At 47.6% G+C, this 17,675-nt stretch overlaps 1 protein-coding gene across 1 annotated transcript in view; it reads left to right on the top strand.

Annotated features, from left to right (window-relative positions):
- LOC126212794 (abnormal cell migration protein 10-like) overlaps positions 1–17,675 on the top strand; it is a 563,013-nt gene that overhangs the window by 532,719 nt on the left and 12,619 nt on the right. The window contains exons 14-15 of the mRNA XM_049940196.1: positions 7,244–7,498; positions 8,711–8,891. Of these exons, the coding sequence (XP_049796153.1) occupies positions 7,244–7,498; positions 8,711–8,891 (436 nt within the window). The remainder of the gene's footprint in view (positions 1–7,243; positions 7,499–8,710; positions 8,892–17,675) is intronic.

Below are 17,675 nucleotides of genomic sequence, written 5' to 3'. Positions count from 1 at the left end.
GTGGGACAAATGTAGTGTGTGTGTGGTGACGACTACCTACCGCGTTCTACGAAGTGGGAATCGATCGTCTCACCTTCTGGTGGGACAAATGTAGTGTGTGTGTGGTGACGACTACCTACCGCGTTCTACGAAGTGGGAATCGATCGTCTCACCTTCTGGTGGGACAAATGTAGTGTGTGTGTGGTGACGACTACCTACCGCGTTCTACGAAGTGGGAATCGATCGTCTCACCTTCTGGTGGGACAAATGTAGTGTGTGTGTGGTGACGACTACCTACCGCGTTCTACGAAGTGGGAATCGATCGTCTCACCTTCTGGTGGGACAAATGTAGTGTGTGTGTGGTGACGACTACCTACCGCGTTCTACGAAGTGGGAATCGATCGTCTCACCTTCTGGTGGGACAAATGTAGTGTGTGTGTGGTGACGACTACCTACCGCGTTCTACGAAGTGGGAATCGATCGTCTCACCTTCTGGTGGGACAAATGTAGTGTGTGTGTGTGGTGACGACTACCTACCGCGTTCTACGAAGTGGGAATCGATCGTCTCACCTTCTGGTGGGACAAATGTAGTGTGTGTGTGGTGACGACTACCTACCGCGTTCTACGAAGTGGGAATCGATCGTCTCACCTTCTGGTGGGACAAATGTAGTGTGTGTGTGGTGACGACTACCTACCGCGTTCTACGAAGTGGGAATCGATCGTCTCACCTTCTGGTGGGACAAATGTAGTGTGTGTGTGGTGACGACTACCTACCGCGTTCTACGAAGTGGGAATCGATCGTCTCACCTTCTGGTGGGACAAATGTAGTGTGTGTGTGGTGACGACTACCTACCGCGTTCTACGAAGTGGGAATCGATCGTCTCACCTTCTGGTGGGACAAATGTAGTGTGTGTGTGGTGACGACTACCTACCGCGTTCTACGAAGTGGGAATCGATCGTCTCACCTTCTGGTGGGACAAATGTAGTGTGTGTGTGGTGACGACTACCTACCGCGTTCTACGAAGTGGGAATCGATCGTCTCACCTTCTGGTGGGACAAATGTAGTGTGTGTGTGGTGACGACTACCTACCGCGTTCTACGAAGTGGGAATCGATCGTCTCACCTTCTGGTGGGACAAATGTAGTGTGTGTGTGGTGACGACTACCTACCGCGTTCTACGAAGTGGGAATCGATCGTCTCACCTTCTGGTGGGACAAATGTAGTGTGTGTGTGGTGACGACTACCTACCGCGTTCTACGAAGTGGGAATCGATCGTCTCACCTTCTGGTGGGACAAATGTAGTGTGTGTGTGGTGACGACTACCTACCGCGTTCTACGAAGTGGGAATCGATCGTCTCACCTTCTGGTGGGACAAATGTAGTGTGTGTGTGGTGACGACTACCTACCGCGTTCTACGAAGTGGGAATCGATCGTCTCACCTTCTGGTGGGACAAATGTAGTGTGTGTGTGGTGACGACTACCTACCGCGTTCTACGAAGTGGGAATCGATCGTCTCACCTTCTGGTGGGACAAATGTAGTGTGTGTGTGGTGACGACTACCTACCGCGTTCTACGAAGTGGGAATCGATCGTCTCACCTTCTGGTGGGACAAATGTAGTGTGTGTGTGGTGACGACTACCTACCGCGTTCTACGAAGTGGGAATCGATCGTCTCACCTTCTGGTGGGACAAATGTAGTGTGTGTGTGGTGACGACTACCTACCGCGTTCTACGAAGTGGGAATCGATCGTCTCACCTTCTGGTGGGACAAATGTAGTGTGTGTGTGGTGACGACTACCTACCGCGTTCTACGAAGTGGGAATCGATCGTCTCACCTTCTGGTGGGACAAATGTAGTGTGTGTGTGGTGACGACTACCTACCGCGTTCTACGAAGTGGGAATCGATCGTCTCACCTTCTGGTGGGACAAATGTAGTGTGTGTGTGGTGACGACTACCTACCGCGTTCTACGAAGTGGGAATCGATCGTCTCACCTTCTGGTGGGACAAATGTAGTGTGTGTGTGGTGACGACTACCTACCGCGTTCTACGAAGTGGGAATCGATCGTCTCACCTTCTGGTGGGACAAATGTAGTGTGTGTGTGGTGACGACTACCTACCGCGTTCTACGAAGTGGGAATCGATCGTCTCACCTTCTGGTGGGACAAATGTAGTGTGTGTGTGGTGACGACTACCTACCGCGTTCTACGAAGTGGGAATCGATCGTCTCACCTTCTGGTGGGACAAATGTAGTGTGTGTGTGGTGACGACTACCTACCGCGTTCTACGAAGTGGGAATCGATCGTCTCACCTTCTGGTGGGACAAATGTAGTGTGTGTGTGGTGACGACTACCTACCGCGTTCTACGAAGTGGGAATCGATCGTCTCACCTTCTGGTGGGACAAATGTAGTGTGTGTGTGGTGACGACTACCTACCGCGTTCTACGAAGTGGGAATCGATCGTCTCACCTTCTGGTGGGACAAATGTAGTGTGTGTGTGGTGACGACTACCTACCGCGTTCTACGAAGTGGGAATCGATCGTCTCACCTTCTGGTGGGACAAATGTAGTGTGTGTGTGGTGACGACTACCTACCGCGTTCTACGAAGTGGGAATCGATCGTCTCACCTTCTGGTGGGACAAATGTAGTGTGTGTGTGGTGACGACTACCTACCGCGTTCTACGGAGTGGGAATCGATCGTCTCACCTTCTGGTGGGACAAATGTAGTGTGTGTGTGGTGACGACTACCTACCGCGTTCTACGGAGTGGGAATCGATCGTCTCACCTTCTGGTGGGACAAATGTAGTGTGTGTGTGGTGACGACTACCTACCGCGTTCTACGGAGTGGGAATCGATCGTCTCACCTTCTGGTGGGACAAATGTAGTGTGTGTGTGGTGACGACTACCTACCGCGTTCTACGGAGTGGGAATCGATCGTCTCACCTTCTGGTGGGACAAATGTAGTGTGTGTGTGGTGACGACTACCTACCGCGTTCTACGGAGTGGGAATCGATCGTCTCACCTTCTGGTGGGACAAATGTAGTGTGTGTGTGGTGACGACTACCTACCGCGTTCTACGGAGTGGGAATCGATCGTCTCACCTTCTGGTGGGACAAATGTAGTGTGTGTGTGGTGACGACTACCTACCGCGTTCTACGAAGTGGGAATCGATCGTCTCACCTTCTGGTGGGACAAATGTAGTGTGTGTGTGGTGACGACTACCTACCGCGTTCTACGAAGTGGGAATCGATCGTCTCACCTTCTGGTGGGACAAATGTAGTGTGTGTGTGGTGACGACTACCTACCGCGTTCTACGAAGTGGGAATCGATCGTCTCACCTTCTGGTGGGACAAATGTAGTGTGTGTGTGGTGACGACTACCTACCGCGTTCTACGAAGTGGGAATCGATCGTCTCACCTTCTGGTGGGACAAATGTAGTGTGTGTGTGGTGACGACTACCTACCGCGTTCTACGAAGTGGGAATCGATCGTCTCACCTTCTGGTGGGACAAATGTAGTGTGTGTGTGGTGACGACTACCTACCGCGTTCTACGAAGTGGGAATCGATCGTCTCACCTTCTGGTGGGACAAATGTAGTGTGTGTGTGGTGACGACTACCTACCGCGTTCTACGAAGTGGGAATCGATCGTCTCACCTTCTGGTGGGACAAATGTAGTGTGTGTGTGGTGACGACTACCTACCGCGTTCTACGAAGTGGGAATCGATCGTCTCACCTTCTGGTGGGACAAATGTAGTGTGTGTGTGGTGACGACTACCTACCGCGTTCTACGAAGTGGGAATCGATCGTCTCACCTTCTGGTGGGACAAATGTAGTGTGTGTGTGGTGACGACTACCTACCGCGTTCTACGAAGTGGGAATCGATCGTCTCACCTTCTGGTGGGACAAATGTAGTGTGTGTGTGGTGACGACTACCTACCGCGTTCTACGAAGTGGGAATCGATCGTCTCACCTTCTGGTGGGACAAATGTAGTGTGTGTGTGGTGACGACTACCTACCGCGTTCTACGAAGTGGGAATCGATCGTCTCACCTTCTGGTGGGACAAATGTAGTGTGTGTGTGGTGACGACTACCTACCGCGTTCTACGAAGTGGGAATCGATCGTCTCACCTTCTGGTGGGACAAATGTAGTGTGTGTGTGGTGACGACTACCTACCGCGTTCTACGAAGTGGGAATCGATCGTCTCACCTTCTGGTGGGACAAATGTAGTGTGCGTGTGGTGACGACTACCTACCGCGTTCTACGAAGTGGGAATCGATCGTCTCACCTTCTGGTGGGACAAATGTAGTGTGCGTGTGGTGACGACTACCTACCGCGTTCTACGAAGTGGGAATCGATCGTCTCACCTTCTGGTGGGACAAATGTAGTGTGCGTGTGGTGACGACTACCTACCGCGTTCTACGAAGTGGGAATCGATCGTCTCACCTTCTGGTGGGACAAATGTAGTGTGCGTGTGGTGACGACTACCTACCGCGTTCTACGAAGTGGGAATCGATCGTCTCACCTTCTGGTGGGACAAATGTAGTGTGTGTGTGGTGACGACTACCTACCGCGTTCTACGAAGTGGGAATCGATCGTCTCACCTTCTGGTGGGACAAATGTAGTGTGCGTGTGGTGACGACTACCTACCGCGTTTTACGAAGTGGGAATCGATCGTCTCACCTTCTGGTGGGACAAATGTAGTGTGTGTGTGGTGACGACTACATACTGCGTTCTACGAAGTGGGAATCGATCGTCTCACCTTCTGGTGGGACAAATGTAGTGTGTGTGTGGTGACGACTACCTACCGCGTTCTACGAAGTGGGAATCGATCGTCTCACCTTCTGGTGGGACAAATGTAGTGTGTGTGTGGTGACGACTACCTACCGCGTTCTACGAAGTGGGAATCGATCGTCTCACCTTCTGGTGGGACAAATGTAGTGTGCGTGTGGTGACGACTACCGTTCCGCGGTCCCACTGTGGCCAGTGTTCGTCTCTGTTCGACTGCCTCTCGCATTGTATCCTTACGCTAGCAGACAGTAAAGGAAACGAAAGAGGAAAGCCGCGATCGGGCCCCGATGTGATGTGTTTCAGTTCTGCATTGTTTTTGACTTCATCTAGTGACTTCTGAGTAACTCACATTCATTGCTGTTCTTATGTGAAGTTCAACAATTTTGAGGAAAAAAAAAAGAAAAGAAAATTAAGTCACTTGCTTCATACACCATAAATATGACTGGGTAAGAGAGGTTTTTTGCCAACATCAGCTCGAATTTCTCCAACTGTGATTCGGTGACTGTCTGTAGTGATTTATTTCCTTTTTTCCACAATCTCGTGGGTCGACTGTGTGTCAGGCCATCGCGGGCGGTCGCTGCCTTCGACTTCTTCGCGACCTTTGCTGAAATGCTTCTGCCATTTACAAACCCTTGTGTTATTCCTAGCAGCAGAATCACCAATAGCAATGTTTGACATTTCTAAGACTTTTCTGTATTTAATTCTATTTTTATACCAAAATTTAATACATATCCTCTGATCCATTTTTAAGCTAAATAGACAGTTGCAGCTACTGTCAGAACACATATTATCTTCTCGACAGCTGACAACAGACTAAATAGCCGGGCCGGGTAACACTGTACAGACACTTCTCAGACCCGTGTGTTAACAGAACGGGGAAACAAGTGCACAAATCGGGCTAATAAGACGGGCAAAATTAGAAAATTTCTGTTACATTTTAAATGCAGCTGGTGTTGGCTGCTCTGCTGGTCCATTTTCATCTGACTGACACAAACAAATTACGGAACGGAGTAAGAAAGGTGTCGACCTACCTTTCTGCAAGTAGTGTCGTATCCGAAGCAACCGCCCTGGCATTTGCCTCTTGCAATTTGGGAATCTACAGTGAACCGGGGCCAGGCGGCGATCCAACTGCCGTCTTCCTGAAAGTGTGTTTGCCACCTGCATCGCCCTCGCTTCCTTCCCCTCCTCCGCCGCCCACACAGCTCATCTGTCTGCCACCATTATGTCGCATAACACCGTAGCACACCCTGTCCTAGAGGGAGCTCTGATTTGTGTGTGTGTGTGTGTGTGTGTGTGTGTGTGTGTGTGTGTGTGTGTGTGTGTGTGTGTGTGTTAAAAGGCTGTCCGGGCTGATAAAAGATCCTAGTATCAACACAAAGTTTACTCCCTCAAAAGCCAGTCACCATAATGTAGAAATTGAAGTACTCGAGAACCACTTTAACAGGGATGAAAGAGTAATACATAAGAGATAGTTTAGGAGTAACAGTAACGTCTCACCAAATAACAGAAGTGCGGCCAGTTGCATACTGTGCTGGCTGAATATCTACCTGTTACGGTGTATCCACTCACTGTGTAGACCGTTGTTATTTTTGTGTGAAATTGGTAAAGTCAAAATTTTATTACTTAGGTGACTCTTTTGCTGGCTTTGTTGCCTTCTTCTGTGAGGTACGATGGTCTCAGTATTTTTCTGCACGGAAAAATGTGTAATTTTCCAGTACCATTTGGTTTGTCGAGTAACTTCAACTGTGAAATAATAATAACTTGTTTGTCAGTGATTGTTTTTTCGACCAGGAATCTGTCAATCCTAAAATATACAACGCCCATCTTCCACATAATACGATATTTATCCTCTCAAATGAGCTACAAAATTCTAACTGCTTACTGTGTCTGCACAAAACTTGTCCGTCCGTTTGGAGTCTCACTCTCGAGACTACTCTTCTCTATATGCAAATACATTTGTAGGCCACAGAGTTTTAATCGATTGTGTCACTGACAGACATCGATTAGATTAACTGATACGTATTTTTTACATAAATTTAACAAAATTTATTGTAAGAAAGATTTACATAGTTTTGTGTTAAGTAATTACTCAGATCACATTAAATGTAAGCAGCTGTGCACAGAACACAACATTTTTGTACCGGTATTAGGTTATCGGGCAATGATAGCGAAATTACCGTTACCTGTCAGTGCCGGAAAGTTCACGGTACGCGCAGGGCTCGATTACGGCACGGTCCGTCAGACGGGGTGTGCCGAACGGAGCGGACGGCGACTCTTCCCCTCGTACACTAGAAGCCCCGTGGCACAATTCCGAGACGGTCGGGCACCGTCAGAACCCGACGGACGCACCTTTCCGCACATACTGTTAGACTGCCCGACCCAGTTAGAGTTTACAATTTGACTAGCTACATCTGCGTAGCCTCCGAACGTGTCTCTGACACTGACGTTCGCCGCGTACTACTACTGTGCTGCCGGCAGGTGGAGGAGGAGCTGCCGCCGCCCCCGCCGGACATGTTCGAGAGCACGCTGAGCCTGGACTCGCTGCCGCCCCCGCCGCCGCCGCAGCCTGCCGAGCTGTCGGGCAGCCGGCTGAGCCTGGCCTCTCTGCCCCCGCCGCCCCCGCCTTACCGCCCGCCGCCCCCTGCACCGACGCCCGCGCCGCCCTCGGACGCCTCCGCCCCGACAGACTGCCAGTCGCCGACGCGCCGGGGGCCACTCGCCGCCCCTCCTCCGGTAAGTACCCGTCACGAACGGGGGATCTGAGTCGCGTAGGAGTAGAAGTAGAACGGACGAGTGACGTACGTACGCAGCCATTTGCGAGAGGTGTTTTTCGAATATTTTTGTTACGACGAAACTTTTATAATGTGCTGTTCTGTTTATCCGAACGACTACTCGGCACGAGGTCAGACTTAAAAGGAACACATTTTGTAAAGGAAAGATTGTTTTAGACCTGAAGATGACAGCAAAGTGTATTAAAAGTTTTTTTAAATAAGGAGATATTTATGCCATTTCACGTGTAGAATGTTTATCGAGCAGAAGTGACTCGGGTCAAATCGGGGTGACGGGCACCACTCGGGAGCCCATTTTTGAAATTTCTCGGGTAGTGATAAATGGTGCGTGGGGGCTGGAATGTTAAATTAATTTTGCCTCTAAATGAACTTTCAACTTTTTTCACAAATAAAATATTCAGACGATTTGTGAAGCCCCAGTGTCACGTCGTCACGACGTTCCAACTGTTGCCGGTGGATAGCAGATTCCTCTGCCGAGGGTCGGACGGGTAGGCGGTGGGCTGCCTTCGGAGGGCGTCACTTCTGGTGTGGGGTGGTGGGGCTGCCTGGGTGTCGAATCCTGCTGCTCGGAGGTATTTTTGCTGGTGCCTAGTACCGTGTGAACCTGTCGGAAAACACTGTCAGAGTTGACGATATAGTGGCGTACTCGTATTTATACGACCTCTCCGATGACGGAGCGGCACACGGTGCCGTCACCTGGGACATCAGTTCACGACAGAGCTCTGCGAGGGATGTGGCGTCGGCAAATACGTGTCGGTGAGAGTCCCATGTGAAATGGGCAGAGGCGGCAGACGAAATAGGCTAGCAGCTCTGAGATTTGACACCCGGACCTCCCTCCGCCTACCTGCCACCTTCGGTCACGAGACCCCTTCCGGAGACGTTACTTGACGTGAACGGTGGACTGTCCCGTATGTCCTTATTTTTGAGAGGCACTATTAGTTCGGCCAGCAACTAGATTCAATTTTTTAAATGAAGGAAAATGCTCTGACGAGGTATCGGACTCGAAAACTGGCTACGAAAAATTAACACGGTGGAGAGACCGAAGAGAGAGATTACAGACGTGAAATGTACGTACACCTCTGTTCCGCGAATCGCATCCTACGGTTCTGCTCGTCACTGTCGGCGACGTCAGAGTCGGTCCCCTCCCGTGTCTCAGGTGTACTCGGCGCCTCCGTACCTGGCGGAGCTGAAGGCGGCGGGTGCGGCGCCGTGCGGCCAGCCGGGGTCTCCGCTGGCGAGCAGGCGGCCCGGGTCCCCGCCGCCTCCGACGCCGCCCCCGGCGACGCCTCGCAGCCCCGTGCCGCTCGCCGAGACGCAGCAGAGGTCGCGCACTGCTGGTGAGTCGTCGTCCCACTTCTACTCCCTTCCCTTCCCCTCCCCTCTCCTCTCTCCTCGACCTAACCCGGCTGGCGGGTTCGACCGTCGGTGCCCGAATGTGAATGTAGTAAAGCAGTAAACTCACGATAAAGTGAAAGGTGAAAATATCAATTTTTGAAGAACTGAGTGGTGCCAGTTGTACACAATTTTGAACTCTTAAGTAAGAGAACTGTAACTTGGTATGTACATCCCATTCTAGTTTCGTAATTGTGAGCTTGCTACTTTAACTCTCACTCTGAAACAACTCTTTTTGTATATATATATATACACACACACACACACACACACACACACACACACACACACACACACACACACACACACACACACACACACACACACACACACACACACACACACACACACACAGGAAAAAAAATTGCATCAACCCAGAAGGAGACACATTGATTGTGGATACTGTATCACAGACACAGTCCTTTTGACTGATCAGAGATGTTACTAAACCTGACCAAAGATGTAAAAAACTGTGCACGAGCAGCACCTATTCGACCGAGAGGGTCTGACAGTCGAGCAGTTCCATTCATTACAACAGGAAGCAACTACACGGCTCGTGTTGTCTGTAGTTCACCTGTGCCTAGACAGTCAGTACCGCGGTTCGATCGCATCCACATTCTTACTTTGTACCGGGAAGGGATCTCGACAAGGGAAGTGTCTGGGCACCTCGGAGTGAACCGAAGCGATGTTGTTCGGACACGGAGGAGATACAGAGGGAACTGTCGATGACGTGCCTCGCTCGGGCCCACCCGAGGGCTACTACTGCAGTGGATGACTGCTACCTACGGATTATGGCTCGGAGGAACCCTGACGGCGACACCACCCTGTGGAATAATGCTTTCAGTGCAGCAACAGGACGTCGTGTTAAGACTCGGACTGTGCACAATAGGCTGCACGGTGCACAACTTCACTCCCGATGTCCGCGGCGAGGTCCGTCTTTGCAACCGTGACACTGTGCAGTGCGGTACAGATGGGCCGGACATCTTGCCGAACTGACTGCTCCGGATTGCTGTCACGTTCTCTTCACCGGTGAGTGTCGCACGTGCCTTCGACCGGGCAATCGTCGGAGATGTGTTTGGAGGCAACCCGGACGGGCTGAACGCCTTTACACGCACTGCCCAGTGAGCACAGCGAGGTGCAAGTTCCCTGTCGTTTTGGGGAGGCCGAAGTACGCCGCTGGTGGTCACGAAAGTCACCGTAACGGCTGTACGATACGCGAATGCCGTCCTCCAACTGATAGTGCGATCGTATCGGCAGCATATTGGAGAGGCATTCGTCTCCGTGGACGACAATTCGTGCCCCCGTCGTGCAAATCTTGTGAACGACTTTTTACAGGATAATGACATGGGTCAACTAGAGACGTGAACCCTATCGAATAGTTTGAAAAGGGCTGTTTTATGGACTGTGTGACCCACTGACAACTCTGAGGGATCTACACCAAATCGCTGTCGAGGTACGGGACAATCTGGACCGACAGTACCTCGATGAACTTGTGGATAGTATGCCGTGACGAATACAGGCGTGCATCGATGCGAGAGGATGTGCTACTGGGTATTAGAGGTACTGGTGCGTAGAGCACAATCTGGACAACCACCTCTAGAAGTTCGCTGTATGGTGGTACGACATGCAATGTGTGGTTTTCGTGAGCAATAAGAAGGGGCGAAAATGATGTTTATGTTTATTCCAATTTTCTGTACGGGTTCTGGAACTCTTCGAACTGGGCTGATGCGAAACATTTTTTTATGTTTGTAGTTCCGTTCATTTGAAGATGTCGGTGACTTTTAGTTGTACATACAACAGTATTCCAGCCGTATAATTTTTTTCCCAGTATGTGTAATTTATTTACTTTTATTTAAGTTCTGTTTTCATTTAGAAATATCGACTGATAAATTTTTGATAAAAATACATTTTTTATTTACAATTACTAATTGTGCCAGTATTCTTAAGAGATATATATATATATACACATACATACGTTTTTTTTTATAATATATGTTAACTAACATCTCAATTTGATAATCTAGATTTCTATGATACGTGAGACAGTTGTGAATGTGTGGTTATGGGCGGCCACTGGCTTCATTTGAAGTATTGTCCTAGTCAGTAGAAATGTATTAGAAATTTAAACTTTTCCTCTGAGCTCCCGTTCGATCGGGCTCAAATTTTGTCCACGGCCGACACGGTCAGTGTAAGACGGGGCACCACCAGAGGCGGTAGCGGCCGAGATCGCGTGGCCACAATCGTCAGGATTTTTCTCTCTGTGGTCACTTAATAATTGAAGTACAGAGCAGTCAGGTCGATACGGTCGAGGAAGCGCAGCAGCAAATTGTTTTGCCAACATTTTCGATACGATCCTAGGGTGTCGGAAAGAGTTTGTAACTCGCTGCAGAGACGAGGGAGTGGATTACTGAGATGACGTGCAGGTACACCGTGATGCGTGATGTGGTGAAGATGTACAGTGTTTTCTACTGATGTTAGGCCCGGGTGAAATTTGAGGCCAGTTAAATAGGAACTTAAGGGAACAGTGTATGTATTTCACACATATTTGTGCTCTTATCAGTTTCTTCATATTTGGAGGCTGTCGAGTCTGCAACTGTTTTTCAGTTAATGAAAAGCCCTTCCAGTTGTGTAATTAGGACTCGATTAAGTCAACACGATTGTTTCGGCTTTCATATTGGGCCATTGTCGTGTGCATTTGAAAGTGCCAACACGTCATACTTGTATATGGGGGAGGGGGGTTTATAAATTACTTAAACAAAGGCGACCTTTAATTGTGAAGAGAGAAATAACTTGCAGAAATGTTTGATACTCCACTGAATGCAGTATATCTACACGATTTATTTACAAATGGTCAGTGTGGGTACCTTTTATGACACGACTAATGTTCCGTCTGTAAACAATTTCCTGTCGAGTCCCACGAATGAGTCGTGGCAGACAGTTGCAGGTGCCCACATCACCTGTCGTCGCAGCCTGTCGACACTTCGCAGCAGCGGAGGAACGGACACTCTATTTTGGACGTAACCCCCTACACTGAAATCTGCCGGGAGTAAATTGGTTTATCGCAGTGACCACGATATGGTCTCACCGCGTACGAGTTCCCGCAGAGATAAAAGACAACTTCGTGACGATAATACGGTGGGGTGCCGTCTCGTAGGAAAATAAATTTTGTGCCCGTATCCTGTCGTAACTGAGGCGTTAGGTAATATGTGAGTGTGTTCGGGTAAGACGAGCCAGTTACAGCCGACTCGTCGCAAAAGAACTGTAAATCTGGTTACAGCTCACAGTGAGAAATAAATTTACCTTAGGTGAGTACCGTACCTGTCCGATTGTGTGGCACAGTTGTTGCTCGACCCGTATCCGGACGTTATGCGGATTTCCTTTACTGCAGGTACGTAAGGTGGCTTCGTCAGCGGACAAAAAATCGTCTTCGGTCTGAATTTTGTTAAACATTTCTACAGAAAACTCTGTTCGATTTCTTTGTCACTTTCTCTTAAAGCTCACAACGGTCCCTTCGGAGGGTTCGAACGAAACGTGCTCGCGTAATACATTCTGCGCTGGAAGCACTGGGCACGTTCAATTTGAAGTCGGCACATCTTGCCAATTTACCGATACTACGACCGTAAGGTGGCAGACTTTCTCGTCTGCCACATCGGAGACTGCCGGCCGTCCCTCTCTCCTATTTGCTGCACGGCCAGTTTCGGTGAAACAGCTGTACCGATTAATAACTGTCGGCCTCCGAGGTGGTGGCTCGGGATATTCGGTCCCAAATTGTGTCCTAATCTTAGTAGTCGATTCAGATTCACGAAAATGTGAACGGCAGTGTGCGCGCTCTGCACCGTTTCCCCACTCTGCGACGACTGTCGGAATAACTCGTTCGCACGTGGCCCTTAGCGAACACTCGGACAACTGGCCGTTTCGGGCGGGAACAGAAATTGAAGATATCCTGTGTCGGACATTTCTGCAAGTTGTTTGCCCTTTTGCAATTAAAGGTTACTTTTGTATAACTAATTTGTGAGCACCCTGTATAAATCTTGTATAGAATAGGAGAGGAGACACTTCTTACATATGTGCAGCATACATACATACATACATACATACAGATAGACTACATAACTTGTTGTGCTGTTGAAAAGATATGTCATCAAATTAAAATGGATTTAAAAAGTTTTCAATATGTCAAAATGATTACTACGCTTGTTTCAGAAGTTCAGATATCATGTTTTTCAAATAACATGCCATAAGTTCTAATTTGGTTTGATATAAGTATAAAATAGCTACAGTGGACTGGGGTGTCGTGAAGTAGCTCCCGTGGAGTTGAGCATACGACCGAGCCCCTTACCTAGCTCCCATTTATTTTGAATTTGTCGCCCTGCGCAAGTCCCGAGTGACTGGAAAAAAGTGCAGGTGGCTCCAGTATACAAGAAATGCAAAAGAACGGACCTGCAAATTCCGGACCGATATCACTAACTTCTTTCTGTCGCATAATTCTCAAACGTATTCTCAGTTCGAATGTAAGAAACTTTCTCGAGACTGACAAGCTTACGTGCACGAATCGGTACGGTTTTAGAAAGGAATCGTTCGTGCAAAACGTGGCTTTCTATTTCCTCACACTATATATACTGTGAGCTAAGAATGAAGGTAAGTAGTCAGGTGCCATAGACACGGTGGCGGTAAAGGAGGTACGACCCTACGGAATAAGTTCACAGATACGTGAGTGGCTCGAAGACTTTGTAAGTAACAGGACACAGTACGCGACCCTAGACGGCGGACGTCCACCGGAGACGAGGGTAACGTGGGAGTGCCCCGGGGAAATGCGGTAGGAGGGCCACCGTTCTTCTCTACGTACGTAAATGATCGGGCAGTTAGGGCGGGCAGCGGTCTGCAGACGTTTGCTGACGGCTCTGCGGTGTATCGTAAGGTGTCGAAGTCGAGTGACTGCGGGAAGATACGAGACAATTTAGGCAAAATTTCTGATTGTTGTGATGAATGGTAGCTAGCACTAAATGTGGATAAATGTAAGTTAATATGGACGAATAGGAAGAAAATACCTGTAATGTTCAGATACAGTATTACTAGTGTAGTGCTCCACAGAGTCTCCTCATTCAGATATCTGGGTGTAGGATTGCAGAGCGATACGAAATAGAACGAGCGTGTGAGAAATGTGGTAGGGAAGGCGAACGGTCGACTTTGGTTTATCCGGAGAATTGTAGGAAGGAAGGTATCGTTCATCTGTAAAGGAGACCACATACACGACCCCGGTGCGACCCATTCTCGAGTTCTGATACAGTGTTTGGGATCCCTAGCAGGTCAGATCGAAGGAAGACACCGAAGCGATTCAGAGGTTGGCCGCTAAATTTCTTGCCGACAACATGCGAGTGCTACGGAGACGCTTCGGGAACTCGAATGGGAATCCGTGGAGGGAAGGTGACATTCTTTTTGAGAAACACTGTCGAGAAACGTACAGGATTGGCATTCGAAGCTTACTGCCAAACGATTATACTGCTGCCGACATAATCGCACGTAAGGAGCACGAAGATAAGATACTAGAAATTTGAGCTCGTACAGAGGCGCGTAGGCAGTCACTCTTCCCTCGCTCTATTTGCGAGTGGAGCAGGAAAGGTCCAGGGTACCCTTCGCCACGCACTATACGGTGGCTTGCAGAGTATCTATGCAGATGTAAATGTACGCCCTCTGACGAGCAAAATTTGAACTGCCGGGAACTGTCGTGTGCTCCAGTGTAGCTCAGACGCGTTGTTGACTGATTGTAGAAGTGTGCTTACTGACAATTGCACATGTGTGGAGTATTTTTAAGGGAAGTTCTCAGTAACGGGTTGGCATATATCTGAGAAACGGGGATTTCTCAATGTGCATTCCTCGTCGAGAGTCTTTTCCTCGTTTTCAGGTTCGCGTGAATTTCTGTCATCGTCAGTGTCCGGAAAGAATTCCTCCTCCGTCGAATGAAGTCTTAGGAGATAGTCTTAGATACTGTGCACTGTCTCACTATCTCGTACGAGGTGAGGTGCAAATCCGGATTTACTGCCTGTGTTTTTTCTTTTTAATTCTGTGTGTTCCTTATATCTTGTTTTGAAATTTCTTCCCATAACTTACTGCTGTAGCTAGCCTTAGAATCGGAGCAGTAAATTTTATACATACCGCAATTTTGGTATACCCTGTGCACCGTGTTAATGTCGCGTATTAAAAGAGTAAATGTGACGGTCGACTTTTACACGTGACGGGCACATTGTATTTTTAAAAGGATTACAGAGTCTTTGCTCGTTATTAGTTAATATTTCTACTCCTGACTGTGACACACAGTCGAGTCTGTGACGGCACGTGATCACGTATTCGACTCGTTCGATGAGCCGTGTTTTGTGGAACATTCTTGCTCCCGTAACTGTGTACCTCAGATGACCTGAAGTGTTCAGTATCCCGTAGCTCACGACCTGTCGCACAGCAATGTAACCTATAATTCAAACTGTCCTACATATTGGCCCGTCGCGACCACCTCGCGTACGTCGGTGACGTTCCGTCGGTAGCTTTACCGGATGACGAGTCTCGTGTGTTTGCAGAGGATGCGAACATTACAATAAATAGTGAACTGAGCCTAGTTTTAGAAAGGTCGGTTAATGAAATTTTCGTGGACACTAATAAACTGTTCCTAGCCAATTATTTGACACTAAACCTCGTAAAAACGTACTGCACGAAGCTCAGTACTTAAGACGTTTTCCATCACTCGGTGCCTAAAGTATGACGACGAACGGAGAGAAGCAGCTCAGACTGTTAAATTCTCGGGATTACATCTCGATAATAAATTTGACGGGGAGGAGAACTGCCGAAGTGGCTAAACCGAATCTCTATTTGCAGCGTGAATGCAGTCAGTCGCAGGTGACATAAAAATAAAAGAGGTGGCACACTGTGCTTGCTTTCATTCCGTGATGTCGTACGGGATTATTTTCTGGGTTACTCGTTGAGCCGAGCTATAGTTTCCGGGTCCAGAAACGTGTAATGAGAATTATTTGTGGTCTGAACTCTAGCATATCCTGCAGAGCTCTTTAAGGAACTAGGTACATTAATTACCACTAGCAAATATATTTACTACTTAATAAAATTTGACACTTAAAAGTATATCTCTTTTCTCAAACTGACATCTAAGTTCATGTAATCGACACTAGAAATAAGGATAATAGTTGCAGAGATTTAAAGTCACTTGTTTTGGTCCAAAAAGGTGTATATTGTTAGGCAACACGCGTAAGGCCGGTATTACACTATCAAATATCTTTGTCAAAAATCTTTGTCAAAGATATTTGATGGTGTAATAGGAACTTTGTCAAATGTCATCCAATATTTGATCAAATCTAGGGCCTCGCTGCAGATTTGATCAAAGAAGTCGCTTGTCTTCTGTTCACTGCAGTGTGACATGTTACCACATGAAGCGCTAGCATCACTTTCTGTCGTCTGTAGTGTTTTTATAAACATTGCTGGTAAATACAATTGGTGTGTGCCGACAACTACAAAATTAATAGAGATGTATGGAGCTCATGAGCCGCTTTACAACATGAGGTGGCTTGAATACCAAAATAGATTAAGAAGATTGAAGACCTGACATGACATAACCTAACTTAACCCTCTCCTGTAGGAAGGAATCGGAGTGTTACAGTGAGCCTGTCTTCTGCAGATGTAGCAGTTCTTACATCAATATTGTGCTCTGTGATATGAGGATACACTTCACTGAGCACATACAGAAATGTATGCTCATCCATTCTTAAGTAATTGATGTACGACTTGACGTCCTCCACTACAAGCTCACGTAACAAGTTTTGTCGAACGCTTTTATCGTGTCGTCGTAAAACCCACGGCTTCACCCAGATTAGATTAGTTTTTCGTTCCATAGATCTGTGTTGAGGAGATCCTCATGGATGTGGAACATGTCATTTTTTTTAAAGCTTAAATAGCACTACTAATGGTATGAATAAATACAATACATCATTTGTTTCTATTAAAAATTTCGTCAATGGAGTAGAAGGAGTTGGCCAGTAGTAAGTCTTTCAGGCTCCTTTTAAACTGATCTTTATTTGTAACAAAATTTTTTATGTTTGCTGGCAAATTATTGAAGATGAGTGTTCCTGAGTAGTGGACCCCTTTTTGAACTAAAGTAAGTGCTTTTAAGTCCTTGTGCAGATCATTTTTTGTTCCTGGTATTGTATGTATGAACTGAGCTGTTTGTTGGAAAAAGAGATATATTATTTAGGACAAATTTCATTAAGGAGTAAATATACTGAGAGGCAGTAGTTAGTATACCCAATTCTTTGAAGAGGTTTCTACAGGACGTCCGTGAATTTACTCCACAAATAATACGTATTACACGCTTTTGGACTCTGAAAACTTTTGTTTGACTTGAAGATTTACCCCAAAATATTATCCCATATGACATTATGGAAAGAAAGTAGGCAAAGTATGCAGGCTTTTTCATTTTTATGTCACCTATGTCAGCTAACACTCGAATTGCAAATACAGATTTGTTGAGCCGTTTCTGCAGTTCTGTGGTGTGCTCCTCCCAAATGAGTTTATTATCAAGTTGTAATCCCAGGAATTTAAGAGTGTCAACCTCGTATGTACGGTTCCTTTTTTCCCCCCACTTCTTTTCCGCATGTGCACACAATGCAGTTGTGGTACACGCAATTGCTGCGGTTAATAACAAGTTGTTGTCGGCCATCTTGAACTTTGACGAA

Source organism: Schistocerca nitens, chromosome 11 (assembly GCF_023898315.1).
Source record: "Schistocerca nitens isolate TAMUIC-IGC-003100 chromosome 11, iqSchNite1.1, whole genome shotgun sequence".
In the NCBI taxonomy this organism is placed as follows: domain Eukaryota; kingdom Metazoa; phylum Arthropoda; class Insecta; order Orthoptera; family Acrididae; genus Schistocerca; species Schistocerca nitens.
The sequence above is the reverse complement of the archived record's forward strand: the minus strand, read 5'-3'. Positions and strand labels throughout refer to the sequence as shown.